Genomic DNA, 22,936 nt, shown 5'->3' with positions numbered 1-22,936 from the left:
CTATAGGTAATGTGAATAGTAGCCAGTTCTTTTCTATTTCCCCACCGTTTGTCAACTCAGAGCCTCTTCTTTCTCCTTCCAAGGAGATGGAGTTCTACACTGATGTGATTGAAGTCCCTTCGCAGGGATCCTCTGGGGCCTTTCACAATAACCGTGCATCCCTTCATAGTGATGTCAACATTTTCTGGAATGCCAACAGTCTGACCTCTGACTGCAGTATATGTGACAAAACTGTTCAGTCTATTCTTAACACACCAACTTTCATTAAAAAGTCTTACCACATCACTCCTTTGCTCAAAATTCTACAATGGCTCCCAATTTCCCTCACAGTAAAAGTCAAAGTCCCTACAAACGGCCTCATGCCTCTAGTTACCTCTCTGACCTAATTTCTCTTTACCTTTTTCCTATTCTACTAATACAGAAACACTCTTACTTTAAGGTCTTTGTACTAGTTGTTTCCTCTGCCTGGAATGTTCTTCCCTCAGGTATTTACATGGTTAACACTCAATTCCCTTAAGTTCTTATTCTAATATTACCTTCTCAATAAAGCCTTCACTACCCACTACCTTAAAATGACAGCCTTTATGGGCAGCTGGCTGGCTCAGTCAGTAGAACATGCGACTCTTGATCTCAGGGTCATGAGCTCAAGTCCCACATATATATACAAATAAAAAATAAAATGACAGCCTTCAGACATTCCCAAAGTTCCCTAATTTCCTGGTCTTTTTCCCCCTGTAATACTTATGACCTTCTAATAGACTATGTGTTTTACTTATTATATTTACTGTCTGTCTCCCTCAACTAGAATGCAGGCTCCATGACGGCAAGGATTGTTTTTTTACTTACTAATATAACTCAAATGCCTACAACACAACCTGGTATATGGTAAGTACCTGGCATATAGCAAGCCCTCAATAAGTATTTTGTGGAATGAACAGCGAAATTTCTGTTATAGTAAGTATCTTGGCATACCTACAATAATTGACTAACGCTGCACATTTAAGTATATTCTATGTGAGATGAGATCCAGGAAAAGGAGCTTGACAAATCTGGCCATGGAAAAGTAAACAGGGACTATTAACGCATCCACAGACCAGGGCCATAAAGAATGCCCATTAGCAGACTCCCAGATGTTGAGGAAGCAAACGGGGAAAACTCTCATTTGCTGTGACATCATTCTGAGCACATCTTCAAACACTACGAGATGATGAGATGTAAAACTCCAAGTAAATGAAAAAATTATCAACCTAGAAAATAGCTATATGGAAACATTCTTACTACAAACAAGTCTTGTAGGCTTGTTGAAGGCTGCGAGGCATGAAGGATCCTTTTTATTCATTCTTTTTTCATGCATTCACTATTTTATTCCACATTTACTTTGTCCTAGGCATTGGGCTATAAGCTAAATGTGAAACAAATGAGACACTGTCTTCCCTCAGTGGAGTTTAATGATCTAATGGTACAAAAAATGTACTTGTTTAGTACACAATTATAAATAATTATAATAATAAATAATTTGAAAAAAAGAACAGATCTAAGAAAATAACAAGACCTTTTTAGATCAGTTAGGGAAGGCTTCTCTGGGGTGACACTTAAGGTAAGACCTAAAGGATGAAAAAGCTGAGCCGTGCTAAGAGCCAGAAGAGGTCAGTTAGCAGGATTTTATGTGTATGAAAAGGCCTGTGTGACTGGGAATGTCATGAACAACAGTGAACATGAGACAAGAAGAGACTAAAGAGTTGAGAGTCAAAGATGACTCCCACACTACAGTTTATCCACCTGGATGTAAAAGTTGTGCCATTTACTAAATGTAAAACACAGGTGGGGAGAAAAACAAGTTCAGGCAGTAAATATACTTTTATGCTTGAGAATCCTATGAGGCATCTAAATGGGAATGACAAGTGGGTAGCTAGAAAAAAATCAAACTGCTCTCCTAATTAACACTGATCTAAAAATTTGGCATAACTTAAAACAACTCTAAATTTCTAACTTAATGTTAAGTGAAACTCATATTTTAGCATTTGTTCACTGCACAGCATAAAGTTATAGAGCTGTTATCTAGTCTCCCAAGAGTCATAAGTTAATGAGTACAACATTATTAAACACGAATTGCTGAAACTTCTGAGGTTGGTACTTTTTACTATGTTGTACCATGTGGGGAGGGTCCCAAATATCACATCCCCACTAGCATTGTCCATCCATAATTCAGCCTTGTGGCAGCAACAGCTGCTTGACCAACAGAGATGTAAGGCTGAATGGAACTACTTAACTCACTGAGACCTACCTTAACTCTACAGAGTAAGATTATTAACTGCCAACTTCAATATCTCTAGTTTCTTATTAATCAGTATTAACTATGCTATGGTGTTAGGTCGGCCTAAAATTTTAGTAGAAAATGTTGCATCCTTGGTAATATCAGTGGTATCCAAAGTAAAGACACTTAAAAAGAACAACATAGGGGTATTGCCTCGCTAGCTCAGTAGGTAAAGCATGTAACTCTTGATCTCAGGGTTGTTGAGTTCGAGCCCCAAGTGGGGTATAGAGATTTTTTTAAAAAGCAAAATCTTAAAAACAAACAAAAGAACAATACAAACTCAGAAGCACAGAGTTGCAGATCTTAGTACAGCCAGGAATTCCAACCCAGAAAACGTCAACTAGTCAAAATCTAAAAGCTTTTGTAGTCTATTTGAACGAAAAAAGGCAGTAAATAGTGTCTGTCATGAAAATTTTAGCCCACTAGCAACACTAGTCTGTGAATTGACACCTTTGCTTCAGGATCCTTGTCAGAATAGTCTACCTTCCCAAGAACAGAATCAAAATCTTCAGTTTTATTTCTTTCAGTTTACATTAGTCATAATACTTTGAAAATACTTGCTAAATTCTTGTCTGAATAGTAATCTCTCCAGTTTTAATCCTACAATTTTAATTCATCCATGAAAATTTAACTAAATATAAACAACTTGCCTCAAGTGCTTCCCACTTGAGGGGTTATGTGAAACAAAGTATACCCTTCAGATTACGTCTTCCAGCCTTAAAGATATCTTTTTAATTTTCTACTGAGTTGGTTTATCATTGCTGAGGTATCCCATCTAAGAAAATCATGAGTTCTGGCTATGAACAAAGGTCTAAGTTGCACTTTCAAGACCCCACTGTCTACATATTCCTGGAGTGAAACTAATCCTACCTAGTGCTGGAGATTAATTTCCTAAAACTCTAGAAAAGCCAACAGTATTTTGAACAGGTCAAGGGACAAACTCCTTTGACAGACTGCTAACAGTCTTCCTACAAACATTCAACAGAGTCACTGATATTCTACAAAAATATAATATCTGCTCATCACTAAAAAGTTAATTGAAGAATATATATACACACACAGAGCCCCCAAAGACTTCTAGCTTTATTTTGCTATAGCAGTAACTCGCACTGCTGTTTCCAAATGTTTGTTAATTAAACCTAGCATTCTTATTTCAAATTAACTATTTCACACAAAAATAACTTCTAGGAACATTTAGACACCATCAGTTAGTTTTTTGTTTAAAAAATGACTACCATCGGGGAACCTGGGTGGTTCAACCGGTTAAGTGTCTGACCTGATTTCAGCTTAGGTCATGATCTCAGGGTCCTGGGATCAAACCTGGCACTGGGCTCCCCACTCAGCTGGGAAGCGGCCTGAGGATTTCTCTCCTTCTCCCTCTGCCCCTCCCCTCTAAAATAAATAAATAATCTTTTTTAAAAAAATGACTACCATAATCCTAGCTTTCCTGACTTCTACACCAATTTCTTTAATACATGAAGTCTACAGTTTCTCAGTTTTTTTCAAAAAACAAACAAACCCCCCCCCCCAAACTTTTTTGAAGCTGCTAAAAAAAATTTTGTCAAGACAAGATGGAAATACTTTTTGTGACCCTGGTGCAGGTCATTTAACTACTGTGGACATAAATTTCCTCATCTATAAAATGTGTATAATAATACCTGTTCTACTTACCAAAAGAATCAACAGAGATTTTTTGTGAAAAACAACTTAAAGTGTCTTAAAACTATTACTATACTCTTAATAAGAATAGTTAAGTATCATTTAATTTTCCTTTCCTTTTTAATCCCTTTTTATCCCACTTTTTTTCCTTACAAGATTACAGCAGTTATGTATGTGTAATATAAATCTGAAACAGCGTAAGAGGATCAAACTGCTCTTCTAATTAACAACACTGAACTAAAAACTTGGCATAATTTAAAACAGTTATAAATTTCAAACTTAAGTGAAACTCATGTTTTAGCATTTGTTCACTGCAGCGCATGAAGTTATAGAGCTGTTATCTAGTCTCCCAAGAGTCATAAGTTAATGAGTACACCGTTATTAAGCACAAATTGCTGAAATAATACACCTCAAATTAATAGAAGTCACAAACACTAATTTGGCTCATGTAATGAGAATAGCAAAACCATAGAGGCTTAGGTCTACTGTAAAGCTAAAAGATTTCTGTAATAAAATCGGGTAGTTTACGGAGCAAAATAAACCAGAGTAACACAGGATAAATGAGTTAACTCACGTTCTCGAAACTGTAGATATTAGACTAGGCAGACAACAAAACGAACCAAGAACTGAACGTCTACTTCTAAACAAACGGTACAAAAACCAACTTGGAACAAAGCAAATATTCCACATTAGACTCTCTCCCCCTATATTATTTTTTTAAAAATCCAACCTATATAAAGCTCAAAAGTTTGCGTTTCAGGAACATACGACCGCCAGTAGCCGTGAACATCAGGCGGCTTCTCTTTGTTGCTTACCGATGACACAGCTTTCTTCCTGACAGTCCACAACTAATTACGAACCCAACCGCCTGTCGTATGGCCTGTTTCTATCCCCACCTAAACACTTAGGCTACACAAGTGTTAAGCATCCCAAAGTGGATCCTAGGGGACAGATAGATCTATCGGGGTGCCCGAGAAGGGGCTGCTGGGGTCTATTTGCGCCAACTCCTTAGAGGGCGCAGCGCGGGTGCGCAGCTAGAGCCTGCTGGACGCGGCCCCGTGCCCCGCCAGAGCTGTAGGCGGGGCTCAGCGAGCTCTGGGGGCGAGGCGGGGACGGTGCCTCCTGCCGGGGTGCTGGGAGAAGCGGGAGCTGGGGGCCTCGCCAGGCCAGGGGTGCCCCAAACGGAACGAAGCCTGAGAAGCCAGGGACGGCAGCCTGGGCCTGTCGGAGCACGGAGGAAAGGCTGGGGGAAACCCTAGATTAGAGGTAGGCCGGAGGGGTGTCGGGTCACAACTCGGGCCCCCGCCCCCTTCACCTGCCACGAATACCACGAAGACCGCGCCGCTCCTCTTGGCCGACGCGATGGCGGCCGGAATGGCGCCCTGGAACCACAACATCGCTCTCCTCGGGCCCAGGCGCTCGCTCGAAGTGTTGTCGCCTCGGTCCCGAAGCTGGCCCCGCCCTCTCCTTCGTCTGGCCCGCGGCCCCCGCAGCCCCAACTGGTCGGCCCCCCGCCTTCGCGCAAGCACGCAATCCGTCAGCAGTCCCCTGGGACGCGCGGAAGCGCGCGGACCAGGCGCGCCCTCCGTCCCGTGACGCCACGCGCCGCCGTCGGCACCGCGCCCCAGTGCCTTGTCTCGTTGGCAAGTTGGTGAGCGCGCGCGGCCGCTAGGCCTCAGACCGAGAAGTTCCGGAAGTGGAAAGGGCCGGTGGGAAAGATGACTAACCGCTACAGCCCGTCGGCGACGCCTTCGTGACAGGCATGACGGGAATTGTAGTCTTCTTAGGCTTCTTTTCCTCCTAGGTGGAAAATGTAACTGTGGTTTCCGGGGCACGGCTGAAGGGGGCAGTAGTGAAAGCCTTATCCCAATCTGTAAAGGGGAGGAGAGGACAAGGTGCTCACTTGTCGAGGAGACGCTCTCCTTCGCCTCATTGAGACGTTAAGTATGGAGGAAGTCGTCCCCGCCCCGAGTTAAACCCTAATTGTGGACGATGTAATTCTTTATTCTGATTAGTGGCCATTGTGTGATAGGGTGGGTGTTTTTCTGTACAGAACTAAGCGGGCTTCGACTTGTGCTGAACTTAGCCGCTTAACCCTGAAGAAGAGAAAGGGTAAAAACCGCAACGTCAACCTCTAATAAATACAGCCCATGTACCTGAGGGGAGATGTTGGTACAGCCTCCAGCAGTTTCCCAGTCGTTGGCCAGAAATCGTTCCAAAACCTCAAAACACTGGCTGTGCTATTGCCAGAGCGGCTTTCTAAAGTGACTTAAAAGCAGAGAGTAGATATTCATTCTCCATGGTAATCCAAAAGAGAAGGACAGATAATGCTTTTGCTTACGATTTTATATGAGAATGTTCCATTCTCAAGATAGAGCATTTTGGCTAAGTGAAATAAGTCAAGCAGAGAAAGACAATTATCATATGATTTCTCTCATCTATGGAACATAAGAACTAGGAGGAATCGGTAGGGGAAGAAAGGGATAAAGAAAAGGGGGGTAATCAGAGGGGGGAATGAAACATGAGAGACTATGGACTGTGAGAGGCAAACTGAGGACTTCAGAGGGGAGGGGGTGGGGGAAGGGGATAGCCTGGTGATGGGTAGTAGGGAGGGCACGTATTGCATGGTGCACTGGGTGTTATACGCAACTAATGAAGCATCAAACTTTACATCGGAATCTGGGGATGTACTGTATGGTGATTAACACAATATAATAAAATAAAATTTAAAAAAAAAAAAAAAAGATAGAGCATTTTGTGCTTGGTTGCCATTAAAATAAAAATTGATCCCGGACTCCTGGCCGGCTCAGTGGGTGGAGCATGTGGCTCTTGATCTTGGGGTCCTGAGTTCCAGACCCACCTTGTGTGTAGAGATTACTTAAAAATGAAATCTTAGAAAAAAATTTTGTTTAATAAAATGAAAACTGGTCCATATTTAATACTTTCTGGAATTACGCAGTCTCTAATAACTATTAGCTAAGGCTTGTATAGTTTTTTTAAGAAGTTGCATATGTTATACATTCTACATCAATTGAATTGCCCCCTCAGCAGTACAACCATTTGACAATCTTTGCAGGATTAAGGTGCTACATCTGAAAACACCTCTTTCCTATAAACATTTTACCTTAAAATAGTTAACATATTGCACTCTGATTTGTATTTACTTTTTTCCAATCAGGCCTCTTATATAGTGTTATTATACACTGAAACATAATGCTCATTACAGACCATTGCTGCTTATATAGGACATCATTTCTCAAGAAGAATTTAGAGTTGATCTTCAATATCAACTTTAAATTGATTTCTTAAAATTCAATTAACCTATAAATTCTTTCAGTAGAGCGATGTCTTTATTTCTAATGTTAGAATTAAACAATCCAAGAATCATTCGTAGCCTTTAGTTCATTTATGAAATGTTTATTGCTCATCTACTATGAGCTAGACACACATACCTGGCATGGATACAGTGAAGCAATCAGACAAGGGCCCTGGCTTTGTGACTGCACAATCTAAAGAGGAAGGCAGACACTGAACAAGTGATCGTAAGTGAGGATGAGTGTCACAAAAGGGGGAATTCTAAGTGCTTCAGAAATGTGTGATGATGACCAAAAATGTGTGATAACCAAACATGGATAGCAGGGTTAAGAAAAGCCCTTCCTGAGGAAGTGACATGTCAGGGAAAATCTAACCAGGTGAAAGAGAAGACTAATCAAGGTAGAGGAAGCAGTAATGTGAATGATCTGAAGCAAGTGAGAATAGTACACTTGAACTGAAATGCCCAGTGTGGCTAAAACATAGAAAGGGCAGTGTGGTGCCAGTGAGGCTGGAAAGATAGGCAAGAATTAGATGATACGAGGCCTTGGAAGTCACAGTGAGAGAGGGAACAGAAGCAGGGGGAGTAGGAGAGGGAGAAGCAGGCTTCCTGCTGAGCAGGGAGCCCGATGCGGGGCTGGATGCGGGGCTCGATCCCAGAACCCTGAGCCGAAGGCAGACGCGTAACGACTGAGCCACTCAGTCGCCCCGCCATTGAAGAATTTTAAACAGAGGAATTACATGTAAGATTTGTGGTTTTTCACATGCAACTATGCTACAGTTTAAATGGATTGGATTGGAAGTGGGATGGGTGAATGTGAAGAGACTGGTTTAAGAGGCTACTGTCCATGTGTAAGGGAGATAGAGAAGTGGATACTTTTGATGTTTTGGAAGCAGACCCAAGAGGTTTTGTTGACTTATTACATACAGAATTTGAGGAAGGAGGAGTCAAGAAGAAACCTTGGGTTTCTTTCTTGAGAAATTGTACAGAAGGTGCTACTGAGAGGGAGAACATTGAAGGAAGAGCAGGTGAGGGGAAGGAGCGCATGAAGATGTGAGTTCAAAATTAGACATGTTTTTGAAGGGTTGGAGACACAAAATGGAGATGTTAAGTAGGCAGATACTAGGTTTGGAGCTCAGAAAATAGTTCTTAAACATAGAGGTAGGAATTTTCTACATACAGGGACAGCTGAAGCTCTGGAGGATGCTATCACTTATGGAGTATGCAGTGAGGTGAGGACAAGAGTATATGACTGAAGTCTCAACCTCTAACATCTACAGGGTTGCATAGAAAAATACAAACAATAAAGGAAACTCAGGAAAAATGGTGGGGTTGGGGGGAGGGACTGTGTGGAGGAAAATGGGAGAGTGTGATACCAAAGAAACCAAGGGTAGAGAGAGTTTTGAGAAGGGAGTGAGAAGCAGCTATGTTCAATCCTTCTGTTGGGTCAATTTAGATAAGATTTTAAACGTCCATTGTTTTTAGCAACATAGAGAGTTGATTATCAGCTTAGTAAGAGGCGCTTTGGATTCTTCCCTGTGTAAGCTAAATGGCAATGGGTTGAAGAGAAAAGGGGGAAGCAAGGAAGGGGTGTCATTGAGAGGGGAAACTGCCAGAAATTTATTTTTTCAACCTCTCCTTCCTTGCAGAACCTCATGGGAAGGGAGAAGGGCACTTCTAGGAGGAGTTTTCCTAATAAAAAGAGACACATGGGAGAAATCACAACCCTTCTTTGCTGTATGTGGTTGTGTGCAGATGATGCTTGGTACTGCTGCATCTGTCTTGTGGCCGTGAGGAATGACATTACCAACACTCTAAGAATGACAAAATGGAATATGGAAAGCACTTGTATCTATGATAACACAAGTCTTGTCTTGTGAGATAATAACTAGGACAGTTACTGTAAGTCAAATGTTGCTTATTATACTCACCACCATTCTAAAGAAGCTGGAATGGGACCCAGAGCACAGGCAGAAGAGATACCCTTTCCATTTTAACAGGAAGAAGAGAAAAAAATAACTTTAGACATAAATCCATTTGTAAGTTTCAAGACACCCAATATTCACAAGAAGGTGAATGATTCAGTGCCAGCCCTTTACCATTGCTTGAAAAAGAAGTCAAACCTGGATTGGTAATATCACCTTGAAATATAAAGTCCCACACCTGCAGTTTTAAACCTTTCCCCCCCCCTTTTTTTATTCCACAGAAGCTTGCACCTGTTTACCACCAGAGGAGGCTGTATGACTTACATATTGCAAAGACATTTATTTAAAAAACATATAAAGGGAAAATAATATTCTCTGTTTTTGTTTTTTCTTGAGTGAAAGAGGGAAAAATGTAAAGAAATTAAAATGATTTTACAAAGGATAACCACTTGCCTATAGACTAGTGAGAGAATAGTTTAGTTACTAAGACTTATGGATGCAAATAAATTTAAAAGGGAGAGAAGGAACATTGGAATATATTCCAAACTTCACTCACAACAATCAAATTTTCTGAGTAAAGATGGGATGGTGTTCTTTTCTGGCTTCTCATAGAGATTCAGGTGAATAAGACCAATAAAAAGTGGCAGTCACTCTATTAGCAAGGCTTAAGGCAGTAACTTAAGTAGTTCGGCCCATGGATTCTGGAATCAGGCTTTCCTGGTTCATTTATACAACCAACACTTACTGTGTGACCTTGGGAAATTTCTTCACCCTTCTCACACTTCAGTTCCCGCACTAATAAACTGGGATAAAAATAGAAACTCTCCTTTTAGGGCTATTGTCATAAAATAGGGACCTTTATAAGTGTTGAGCAAATGTGAGGCACATAGTAATTAACTGCTTTATACATGCTAGCTATTATTTCTGCCTGCCTGCCAAAACCATGCTTAAGAAAAATAAATGTGTGCCTTTCAGGATTCAAAGCATTTGACTCAGCCAGATCATTTCTTCATTTAATTACTGGACAAATATTTATTGAGAAAGGCCCTGGTAGGATCTGAGAATGTATTAGTAAACAAAAGCAGTAGTTTTTTTTCCTGCTTTGAAAATTAAATGCTGATGGATAGAAAAACATTAAGCAACTAATTGGCCAATTACTCATATAATTACCATTGTGATTAATGCTTCAGAGAGAAAGTACAGGATATTATTAGGGTTAATATTGGCAGAAATGACTTAGTATGAGGACTGAAATAGGGAGCTCTGAGGAAGAGCTGGCTACCTGAAGGAGTGACATTTGAGGCAAGATCTGAAGTATGAGCACAGATTAACCAGAGGTTGTTGGTAAGGTGGCAAGAATAAATGTTCCAGGAAGAGGGTAAGTTACATGGGGGAAAAGTCCTCAAATTTCAGTGTCTGAACACAAGAAAGGCTTATTTCTCATTCACTTCACTGACTATGCCAATCAGAGGTGTAAAAGGGAGTTGGTACATGGGGCTCTGTTCTATATAGTCAAGAACTCTTGAATCTTCCCATCCAGTGGCTGCTTCTTTTCTTGATACCCTGGAGATCTCCTTTGATCCTCCATATGCAGCCAACAAGCAAATTTCAATGTCTACAGATCACCCGGAAATCTTTGTTAAAAATGCAGATCCTGATTCAAGTAGGTCTGGGGTTGGACCTGAAATTTTGCATTTATATCAAGCCCTCTGGGGATACTGATCACAGCCAGCTTCTAGTCCCCACTCTGATTAACAAGGAGGAATGTCTCAGAAGGCTTAGGTGCCAGGCATGTACTTCTGCTCACATTGTTCGCTAAAATTCAGACACATGGCCATCTAGGTACAGAGGGCAGGAAAACCTAATCTGGCAATGTGCCGGGGAAGAGAGACACCTCCACCGCCTCATAGTTTGCTGAAAAACTAACTGATCTCTGCTATAGATGGGGAAGAGCCCCAGTTTCTGGTTGAAGATCACTATTGTATAGAACTCTGGAGACAAGACAATATGGCATGTTTGTGAAGCTTAGGGAGGTCCAGTGTGACCAGAACCTAGGAAGGGAGGGGGCAAGTGCCGGTAAGCCTAGAGAGGTAAGTAGACAAGGGTCATAGCATGCAAGACCTAGGAGGTGATGTTAAGGATTTTGGACAGTGGAAAGTCCCTGAAGGGTGTTAAACAGGAAAGTGATATGGTATGATTTGTGTTTTAAAAAGTTCACCCTCGCATGGTGACGCTGCTCTGGGCGTAGCAGGGACCTGGGTCCTAGCTCTCGCGGGGCTCTGCCACTTAAACGTTCAGTCACTTGCACTCTCTGGGCCTCTATCAAGAATGTTTTCCAGCCATTTTCCATACCCAGGAAGCATACAAATCGAACCTTCTCCCACTGTGGGGCTACATAAATTACAAGTGCTTTTGAGTAGAAGAAACTCAAAACAGCGGTGGGAGACATAATAAAGGGCTTTGGCTAAATAAATAAATAAATTAGAAAAAATAAAAATAAGGAGTTCACCCTGGGGAGCCCGGGTGGCTCATTTGGTTAACTGTCCAACTCTTGGTTTCAGCTCATATCATGATCTGAGTTGTGGGATTCAGCCCCATGTTGGCTGCACACTGTGCAGGGAGCCTGCTTGAGATTCTCTCTCCGTCCCCTCTGTTCTTCCCCTGCCCATGCTCTCTATCTCTGTCTCTGCTCTCTCAAATAAATAAATAAATAAATAAATCTTAAAAAAAAAAAGTTCTACCCTGACTGCAGAGTGGAGAGTAGATGGTGAGGGGAATGAGAAGCACTCAGAACCTACTGCAGTTGTCCAGGTATGAAATGGCAGGGGACTTTGAGACTACAGTGCTCTCCTATGCTACCAAATATAGAAGACCCATTCACTATTCTACCCCACATTTCTGCATATTTTTGAGATTATACCCTCAAATCATACATTCCATACTTTTTAAAAAAGTAAACTCTACACCTAACATGGGGCTCAAACTCATGACCCCAAGATCAAGAGTCCCATGCTCTACAGACTGAGCCAGCCAGGCACCACTGTACAATCCATACTTAGTTTTCACTGTATTTGCAGTCTTTGTCTAATCAAGACCCAATTTATTGGGTCTACTGTACATAAAATTCTACTGGACATCAAGGTGTATGAGACTTTATCTGTTTTTTAGGACGGTGTTGTCTGATAGAATTTTCTGCAATGGAGGGAATGTTTTGTATCTGCTGTTTTCAGTATGGTAGCCACTAACCACGTGTGGCTATTGAGCATTTGAAATGTGGCTACTGCAACTGCGCAACTGAATTTATATTTAATTTAATTTAAATGTAATTCATTTACTAGCTACATGTGTCCAGTAGCTACCATTTTGAATAATAGAGCTTCAGGAGTTGGAAGAAAATGAGGGGGTAACTAGCAATTCTTGGCAGTACATGATTAAAACCAAATAAGTCACATAATACAGAATAAACTGTGTTGGGGTCAATTGGGTAGCTCAGTCAGTTAAGGGTCTGCCCTTCAGCTCAGGTCATGATCCCAGCGTTGTGGGATCGAGCCCCACATTGGGCTCCTTGCTCAGCAGGGGAGTCTGCTTCTCCTGCTCCCTCTGGCCCTCCCCCTACTCATGCTCTCTCTCTCTAATAAATAAATAAGATCTTAAAAAAAAAGAATAAACTGTGTTACATACAATTAAGAAAGGGATACAGAGTGTAGGGCACAGTCTCTGGAGTTCTAGAACTAATGAAATGACTTATTAGCTTGTTTAATCTCTCCAAGCTTCACTAAAATGTAGCTAGTCATACTGACCTCCATGGATTATTTTAAGAATGAGATGAGATCATGTATGTAGTACAGACATACAGGAACAATACAACTACAAGGAATTCTGTGCAGTGCCTGCTTCCTCTCTTCGTTCTCTTCCTAATCCCATTCTCCTGAATGTGCATGTGGCTGGTGGAGCCTCAGATCACAAGCCCTATCACAGTCTCGGTCTTCTGAGCAAAAGGGAAGCTGGGAATTGAGTCATCCTGGCCACTCTTTTGGGGAAGAAGGACTTGTAATGTGGGAATTCCCCCAAATCTAGAAATAGAAGGGGTATTCAAAAGGTATCCAAATTTGACAGATGTCCTCTACCAAGAGTGATGTTTTTGGTGACAATGGAATATAGGATAATGCAGACCACAGTTAAAGAGGAATAACTCATAGATATTTGTACTGTGATACAGTGGGGGCCAAAGTATAAAATGAGTACTTTATCGGCTTTCGTCCATGTTAGTTGAAGAGGGTTGTTTCTTCTGTTTACATGTGGGGTTAATGAAGCTAATCGTGTCAGGGCTTCGTGATTTTCAACTATTCTTAGGAATTTTCTCATCACCTGGAATAATAATAGCCTCTTCCTCTCAGGATGTCCAGGCAAGTCCCAGTTCTAGCCACATGCTTGGAGTTCTTTCTCTGAAAATAGGGATGCCTTAGTGCTTTGCTACTCCAAGCGTGGTCTGAGTACTAGCAGCATCAACTTGGAACTTTGTAGACATAGGGGACTCTCAAGACCTATCCCACACCTACTGAATGAGGATCTGCATTTTAAAAGATTACCCAGGGGATTTATATGCACATTTTATTCCATTTCCTCTTGTGACCAAGCATCATTGCCCCAGCCCCAGTCATTAAGGAGCTAAACTAAGTGCCAAGAGAGCCAGAGCACATTATGTGAATCATCCTCCTATTCCAGCTGTCTACCATCTCCTGACATCACTTAGTAGGAGAGCTCAAGACCAGTAAAATGACCACAGCTAGAAGCTAGGATTCTTCTGATCCTCTCTTTGTCATTAAACAGTCAACAAATATTTGTTGAACAACTAACAGATGCTCGAGAATACAGCCACAAGCAAGATAGGCAAGACCTCCAATCTCATGGAATTTATATACTAGTAGTAGACAGAAAACAAAGAAAAGACCTAATAGTGATAAATGAGATGCAGAAAATTTAGATAAAGCGATAGAGAAGATTGGGTGGCTAACAAATATCTCTGCTGGGGACACTGATATGAGAGATAAAGGAGTCAGCTTGGCAGAGTTCACGGGAAGAGCATTCCAGGTAGAGGGAGCAGCAAGTACAGATACCCTGGGTGGTATGAGAGAAGATCAGAGACTAGGCAGGGCTAGATCACGTAGAGTTCTGTAAGCCAAAATAAGCATTTGCTATTTAATAATAGAAAGCCATTGAGGGATTTTGGCAGGGGAATTATCTTTTAGGTCCTTCTGGCAATGTGAGGACATGGGAGCAAGAGTGGAAGCTGGGAGACAGGTTATGAAGGCTGTTCCAGTAGTTCAAACACCAGATGAAGATAGTTTGGGTTGGGTGGGAGTAATGGAGATGAAGAGGTCAGATTCAGGATTTGAGTGGGAGGCAGAGTCAATGGGACTTTTATTGTGTGTTTGTGTTTGTGGTAAATTGTTTCCAAAGATGGTTGTTGCCACATCTTTCATCCTTTTTGCCCCCTCTCTCAAGAGACAGGCTTTATTTCCTCTGCTGTGGGCTGGCTCCAAGACTTCGTTTTACTAGTAGAATGCAAAAGAAATGACGCCAAGGCCAGGTTTAAAGAGGCCTTTAATTATTCAGCCATTTAACAAAAACGAAAAAAAAAAAAAAAAAGGGAAGGAAATCCTGCCGTGTGCAACAACATGGATGAAGCTTGAGGGCATTACTCTAAATAAAATAAGTCAGAGAAAGACAAATACTCTATGATCTCACTTATATGTAGACTCTAAAAAAACCCTGTACTTAACAGAAACTGGGCATCCTGGGGTGGGGGGCAGTGGGTGAAGGTGGTTGAAGAATATAAACTTTCAGTCATAAGATGAGTAAGTTCTGGTGATCTAATGTCCAGGGTGTGACTCCAACAGGCTCTGCTGTTGGAGAAGCCACATGGACAGAGCTTTCTTGGAGGATGAAATACCTTAAGGAGAGAATGTCCATGTAGAAAACTGAGGCATCATAGTGGGGAGTCAGCCCCTGGAACTCAGATGTGAACGAGACCATTTTGGAACTTCCAGCCCAGACCATCCTGAGCTGAGGGCAGCTAATTTCAGGCAGAGAGGAGGCAAGCCATCCTTTTCGAGAGCCACCCAAATTTCTGACCTATAGGATTATTGCTTTAAAACACTCAAATCTGGGTGGTTTGTTAAACAGCAAGAGATAACTGAAATAGTCTGGGATTTTTTAAGGGGTATTGGGGAGATTATGTAGTAAGTAATTTATCATTTCAATGCTTCCCCCTCCTGTTGCAAAGAACCAACTTTTCTGTTTTCTGATTCAGAAGTTCCTACTGTCTTTTCATTATGCATTTCCAGTATTCTTGTGCTGGTGAAATCAAACCAAAATGATTCCAAGTGTAGATACTAAAGGGGAAAAGGACTGATATGCAATATGCAGCCTGAGCATATGTAGGAATGGGGTAGATTAAAGGGCAGCCATAACAGTCTGTTTCTAGACTAATGAAGGCCTATATACAGGCTGCATACGTTCATGTGAGCCTCTAGTTTTCTTTTAGCATCAACTCATAAGACTTCTAGAACTCCCAGCAACATGGGGCTAGATTTGAATCATACCAGCATGTAGACAGCACCTTGATGCTACTGCCATACTGGACCTTAGCAGGAGATGGAGTCTGCGCTCTCTGCTTTTGAGGATTAGACATACCATATTTCATTATGTGGGCGGGTAGTACACTGGGATAGGGGATCTGGTTGCCTTCACAAAGGCCCTGTGGCTGGCTTCTGCTGAAGTCTTACACTTGCATTTTTTTCTGTTGCTGATGACATGCAGAAAACCTAACATTTGCAGCTGCCTGATGTAGCTGTGGATGTACTGGCTTTGACTCTTCCCAAGCCACTTGGCAATGTGGGTTCTACTGAGACCTGTGTTTCCATACTATTCCCAGGTGGCAGGTCCCTCCCAGTGAGATCAGAACAATGGCTAGCTTGGATGAGGGTTCAGACACCTATTTTGTTAGCTCAGATGACAAGTTAATAATCATTAATTACTGCTGGCACCATGACAAACACACCTTGTGCTGTAGATGCACCAACACATACCCAATATATTCATGTTCTTCATGAACCAAGGGCTCAACAACATTAAGCCATATTCTCAGCTTTCTAATACATAAAGTAGAAGTGGACAAAAAGAAAGTGACCTCTATCATTCCCAAAGAAGGGGCTGCTGGAGCTGCTATTATCGGCATAGGTAGGGATGACCTGTTTTATCCGCAAAGGTACTATCTGTCCCTAAATATGGTCAGTGCTCTGGAAAAATCTACAGCCAAAGCTGTGGGACATTTGAAGCTGTGTTTAGGAAGGTTTAAAGTCTGGGTCAAATCACATCTTAAAAGCTTCCTGTGTGTGCTTCTTTCTCCCACCATTTTTCTGTAGGTGAAATCAGATTCTAGAGGATCAAAAAGAACGGGAATATAGTCTAGGGAATGTGTACATATTTTTATAATGTGGGGGACTGTCAATATTCCCATGTGATTGTCAGGGAATTGTAGGGGTGATGGTGGGGTGGCTAAGAGCTGACTTCACAATAGCTTTGCTCTGGTTTCTGACCTATTTTCTCTGGGCAGGGTAAACCAAGGTTGAAAGAAAAAAAAGGTTTTAATGTATAGCATGGTGACTATAGTTAATAATACTGTATTGTATATTTGAAAGTTGCTAAGAGAATATGTTTTAAAAGTTCTCATTATACATAAGGGGCACCTGCGTGGCTTGGTCAGTTAAGAGGCTCTTAATTTGGGCTCAAGTCATGATCCCAGGGTTGTGAGATTGAGCCCTGTGATGGTTCTGCTCTGGGTGTGGAGCCTGCTTAAGATTCTCCTTCTCCCTGGGGTGCCTGGGTGGCGCAGTCATTAAGCGTCTGCCTTTGGCTCAGGGCGTGATCCCGGCATTCTGGGATTGAGCCCCACATCAGGCTTCGCTAGGAGCCTGCTTTCTCCTCTCCCACTCCCTCTGCTTGTGTTCCCTCTCTCGCTGGCTGTCTCTCTCTGTCAAATAAATAAATAAAATCTTTAAAAAAAAAAAAGATTCTCCTTCTCCCTCTGCCCCCCCATCCCCCCCACCCCACCACATACACTCTCAAAAAAGTTCTCATCACACAAAAAATTTGGTAACTATACGAGGTGATGGATGTTTAGCTAGACATTGTGATCATTTTGCAATACATACAAATATCAAATCATTATGTCGTACACCTGAAACTAATATAATGTTGTATGTCAATTATATCTCAATTAAAAAAAAAACCACTGAGGCGTACCAGGAATCCTATTGCAGGAGTTAAATATTCGGAGAATTGAAATAAACCAAAAGGCTGTGGTTTTTGGTCTCCATCCCCCATGCATGATTGACTAATTCTTGCTGCAGTGCTGGCCCTAACTGTGTATCCTCTCCTTTGACTCGAATTTCAAGTCAAAAATAATAAAAATTCAATTGGCCTTGGTATTGAGGCACTTTCACAGTGCGTGTTCTTACTTCCTCCTCTGTGCATGACTCCTTAATCTGACATGGTTCATATGCAGCTCCAACTTCTCCCAGGAGTAAAATATTCAACATCAGGATGTACCAGCTTACAGGGAGGCCTGGGATTCCCTGAGACCAAGTGGGACTTTGCAAAAGCTTTAGAGTGAGTGAGCATCTGTGCCAGAGTCTAATAACACCTGTTGCTCTTGAGTTGCAAAGTAAACCTGTAGTCTGGGCTGGAAGCAAATAAGGCTCCAGGCAAGCTGCAGATGGCAGATACTCCCACTTTTTGGGTTTACAAGAAGTTTGACTGTGCTTGGCTAGTAAATGGAAAAAGCTTTCTATAAAGCATTTGAGCTAAACTGGACAATGGGGTGCTCAATATATCAGCTAAAACCACGGATTCTTTATCCAAACAAACATAATGTTCTATTTTCACTTATCTGACTGCAAGTATATTCATACTCAAAACTGTCTTTAATTGATTGGTATTAACTTTATGATAGAACAAAATGACATGAATCATACTCACAGGAGTCACTCCCACCGAGAAAGCGATGCTTTGTAAGACTTTTGTAAAATGAGCGGGCTTACTGTCTATCATCTTTTGCAAATTTAAAATTGAAATCTTCAAGACAGGTTAAGTCTTCTATACTGATACTCATTTAAAAAGGTGTTTTTAATTTACAAAAGACAAAATGGATCTATATTTGTAAACATTTATTCTCTTGAACTGAAAAAAGGCTTGCATCAGCACACATTGTACAGCCTTGCAAATTACACAGAAATTGAAAAAAAGGTTCCTTGTTCATAAGTGCAATGAATCTTTGATGTCCAGTGATCAGCTGCAAACAATGAAAACAAATTTTAAAACACTTAAGAAGTTTCCAGCACTCATCAAATGCATTTCCTTAGGTGACAAAAAATCCACAAGGAGGGGAATGCAAATAAGTGGCATTTAGTTATCAGAGGGACACTTAAAAAAAAAAAAAAGGAAGTATTTTCCTGCCTAAAATGATTCCTATTCCCCTTTGAATCTAAGTGGTTTGATTAAGAAGTGTTAAGAACATAATTTACTTTACACTTAATGTTCATACTACCTAAATGAATAAGGAAAGGACCCTATGAGGAAGCTGTGTGTTTTCTGAAAATTGTTTGTGTTTAGAATACAGGGGAAGAGTAATCTTCTATTTGTGGGCTCTCCTTAGGCACCCTCCAGCCCCCCAAAAAGATAGTATATAGTTTTGACTTGGTTATTCCACTCCTGCATTCTTTTCCCCCCAAATTCTATGTTGGGTCACATTGTGCTGGTTGCAAAAAAGAAATACAGGTTGCAACTGGTTGTAATCATTTTGAAGAATAATCTGCTGTACAGTAGAGCTTTGGATCTGATACAAGAATTCAGAAATATAAAACAAAATAACTATAAAAGTTAGGAGGCATTTGAACAGCATTTCCTCAGAAAAAGCTGCTAACTCTGTATCATTCCGATGTGGATTCCTACAGTCATTTGGGGTGAAATGTGTAATTTTCCCCCTTTGCTGGATCACTGGCCTGTCTTCAAAAGCTATAACGCCATGACCACACGTCCTAGGAGTCTCTATCATGTTAACAGAAGCTCCAGATACCAAGCCAATTAAAGATGGGTGAGGACAGGGGAATCATAAAGGCCAAGGGTCCAAGGTGGCTCTGTTACTGAGAACTTGCCCTTTCCAGAATGTGAAAGTCATAGTGCTTCTTGCTCGTTCTCAGCTTAAACTTGTTAACTGAGTTAATTTGTTTCTTCAATGCACTCTGTGCAGCTGAAATGGAGGGGAATGTGGCTAAGACGGTATATGTGGAGGCCAAGTCACTGGGTTTAGAGCGTTCAGGGTTGACAGTGTTGTCCCCGCTGCCACAGCAGAGGGGGTGACGACGCAGCTGGGGCTGGGATTGAGGGTCCCGGAGCCACCGGATCTTGGCGCCAATTTTAAAGAGTTCCCCAAAAAGCTTCTCAGCTTCCATGCGAGTTATTCCATCTGGTAGTTCAGTAATTTCCAAGACCTTCCCAACAACTAGAATGGAAAAGGTGTAGAATTAATAATCTGTTACCAAAAATGGTGGGCAAAAAGTACTGAAGACCCAAATATGACATAAGAAATGAACGGGATTTTGTGAAATCCTTCAAACCCACAAAACTGTAATTATGGACATCTTTTAAATCATTCCTACTTACCTCTAAGGCAGGGGTGTAGAGCTAATAGTACTCAACTACCCATCTCAGTTTTTACTGACAGCTGTACATAGGAAATACAGCATTGTATAGTGGATTCTCTAAGTTAGGCTGTTTCTCGAACTTCCCGTTCCCATTGTAAAATAAACGTAAGAGCACTTGGCATAACCACCCAAGGCTGTTGAGTGCATACTTGAAAGCCCTCTGCCACAGAAAGGCAGTTATTTGTTCATCATACTATCTCTGCGTGGGTGTAAGGACTACTTCCTTTCTCCAAAACAGAGGCAAAGAGTGTCATTCTACCTGTTCCTTTCACACAGAACTTTTCCCTTTGGTCCCTTCATCCTTCCTAAATCCACCTGTACCTTACTGCACTATGAAATCTGAAATGAGATAATTAAAAGAAGGTATTTTAAGAGCCCTACATTATAGATGGCATAATTTCCTGTAATGTTGGGCAGGACTTTAGGAAGCGGAAAGCCCATTTCTGTTTAAAGACCGTTGAACTGGTCAACACTTTGTAGAAACACATCCAACTGCCTCTCAGGGACATACCTGCTTCTCCCGCACCAAGGTCAGTGGACGCAGCTTTTTTAGCTTGCTTCCTTCCTCGGTTTCCATGCCTGTTGCCAGATTGACCCTGAAAACCATAAACAGATGAGAAATAAGGTTCACAGTGCTGAAAAATGTGACTGTAATGTTTAAACACTTAACACCTAAACATACTCAGTCTGGGTTTTGTACTTCAGCAGAAAAAAATCCAATCCCAAGGCCCTGTGGTAATGGCATTTCTGTCCCTCACTATGACCAGTCACTTGTTGTCTTTCATAAGCAAGGGTGCTCTGACGCCCCAGCCACCCTTTGCCCCCACTTTTGGAGAGCACTAGTACATGACTTCTCAGGCAAAGAGCACACCACCTTCTCCCTTGTCTGCTCTCAGTAGGGCCAGACCCAGACGCAACGCAGCCAGACGACACTGATAAATCAACTGGCTAAGGCGCAGAGGTCTCCTTTGTGCAGTGCCAGCAGGTGGGCCCAGGGCCCCTGCACTCTCTGCAACACATATATGATGTTCTGCCAACAAAGCCTAGGTCGTCAGGCTGCTAGCTTTCACACCTGCTGGGTTGGAATGTGTCCGTGCAGAACAGCAGGAGGGTTGTACTGCAGAGGCTGGCCAAGTAATGGGTATCTGGCATCTCCTGAAAGTCAACAAAAAAACATTTTTACATTGTTCTCTGCTCAGTTATAAAAGTACTTCCCAAAGTTTTCTAAATTGTCCAAAATAGTTAAGATGACTAGGGAAAACACGTTTGGTAGAATAAAAAAAGTGTAGGTACTGACATATTTTTAAAAAGGATTAAAAGTTTCCATTTTTCCTTGAAAGAGCCGGGATAAACTTCTGAGAGGAATAGAGACTAATAACAGTGCCTATGAAGGAAGGTAAGTGGTGGGAACTGGGTGGAAAGGGGATAGGATGGAGAGAAACTACCCTAATTTATTTTAATATTCAATATGAAATCCTCCAAAATAACTGAAATACCCATTTCACCCACTTGAGATGCTAAAATCCACATTTTCTATGATGATTCAAAATTGATATAACTTACATTTCAGGAGAAGGAAAAAACCCTGAAAAAACATTTAGCTCTCTATCTCTCCAAAGTCACTGCTTTTTTTTTTTTTTTAATATTTTTAGTTTTTTTCTTTAGTAATTTCTATGCCCAATGTGGGGCCCAAACCCACAATCCCGACATCAAGAGTTGCATGTTCCACTGATTGAGCCAGGTCCCACTCCCCAAAGCCGCTATTATTCACTACAAATATATGCATGTATACATTTATATACATTCATTACAAACTTTTTTTTTTTAAGTTCATTTATTTTGGAGCACCTGGGTGGCTCAGATGGTTAAACATCTGACCCTTGATTTCAGCTCAGGTCATGATCTCAGGGTTGTGAGATCAAGCCCCACGTGGGGCTCCATACTGTGTGTTGAGCCTGCTTAAGATTCTCTCTCCCTCAAGAGAGGAAAAAATAAAACAAGATGAAACCAGAGAGGGAGACTAACCATAAGAGACTCTTAATCATAGGAAACAAACTGAGGGTTGCTGGAGGGGAGGGGTAAAGGGGATGGGGTAACTGGGTGATGGACATTAAGGAGGACATGTGTTTTAATAAGCATTGGGTATTATATAAGACTGATGAATTACAGGCCTGTATCTCTGAAACAAATAATATATGTTAATTAACTGAATTTAAATTTAAAAAGTTAAAAAAAATAAAGATAATGCCACTGGGGAGAAAAAAAAAATTCTCTTTCCCCCTCTCTCTGCCCCTTCCCACCACCTCTGTCTCCCTCTCAAAAAAAAAAAAAAGGAAAAAAGAAAAAAAGTTCATTTATTATTTTTTTTAATAATCTCTACACCCACTATGGGGCTTGAACTCATGACCCTGAGATCAAGAATTGTACGTTCTTTCAACTGAGCCAGCCAGGTTCCTGTTACAAAGATTTTTATAGTCTTAACGAATGGGTATGTTTAGACTTTAGGTTGGGTCTGCTCTTAAACATTCTTTTAAAGGGATTAATAAATGCTGATTGCAAAAACCTTGTCTTGGAGAATAATATTTTTATTTATTAACATTCTCATTTTAGGGGTGCCTGGGAGGCTCAGTTGGTTAAGTGTCTGACTCTTGATTTGGGCTCAGGTCATGATTTCAGGGTCCTGGGATCAAGCCCTACATCGAGCTCCACACTTAGCAGGGAGTTTGCTTGAGGATTCTCTCTCCCTCTGCGCTCCCCCACCCCCGGTTCACACACATGCACTCCCCCTCTAAAATAAATAAATCTCAAAAAAAATGTCTCATTTTATTTTAACCATAAGTTCCCCAATTCAGTATATTCTGTATTTGAAGGGGGATTATGCATAGGTGCTAGAAACGCACTTCAAAGAATCATATCCCTTCTCCTGAAAGCTTCCTAACAGAGAAAAGCAAGGTGTAGA

The 22,936-nt window shown here is 41.4% G+C and overlaps 2 protein-coding genes across 12 annotated transcripts in view; both read right to left on the bottom strand.

The window, feature by feature from the left end:
• Positions 1–5,666, bottom strand: part of UBXN4 (UBX domain protein 4) — a 59,387-nt gene extending 53,721 nt beyond the window's left edge. The window contains exon 1 of the mRNA XM_034654489.1: positions 5,289–5,666. Within this exon, the coding sequence (XP_034510380.1) occupies positions 5,289–5,370 (82 nt within the window). The 5' untranslated portion in view covers positions 5,371–5,666. The remainder of the gene's footprint in view (positions 1–5,288) is intronic.
• Positions 5,667–18,426: 12,760 nt separating this feature from the next.
• R3HDM1 (R3H domain containing 1) overlaps positions 18,427–22,936 on the bottom strand; it is a 190,024-nt gene continuing 185,514 nt past the window's right edge. For 10 of the 11 annotated variants that reach the window (XM_034654477.1, XM_034654476.1, XM_034654479.1 and 7 more), the window contains 3 exons: positions 21,050–21,132; positions 20,489–20,573; positions 18,427–19,775 (listed from right to left, as the gene is read on the bottom strand). In XM_034654477.1, coding sequence (XP_034510368.1) covers positions 19,414–19,775; positions 20,489–20,573; positions 21,050–21,132 — 530 coding nt within the window. In that variant the 3' untranslated portion in view covers positions 18,427–19,413. The remainder of the gene's footprint in view (positions 19,776–20,488; positions 20,574–21,049; positions 21,133–22,936) is intronic. The other variant, XM_034654485.1, reaches the window with a different exon arrangement.

This window comes from Ailuropoda melanoleuca, chromosome 2 (genome assembly GCF_002007445.2).
Source record: "Ailuropoda melanoleuca isolate Jingjing chromosome 2, ASM200744v2, whole genome shotgun sequence".
In the NCBI taxonomy this organism is placed as follows: Eukaryota; Metazoa; Chordata; class Mammalia; order Carnivora; family Ursidae; genus Ailuropoda; species Ailuropoda melanoleuca.
The sequence above is the reverse complement of the archived record's forward strand: the minus strand, read 5'-3'. Positions and strand labels throughout refer to the sequence as shown.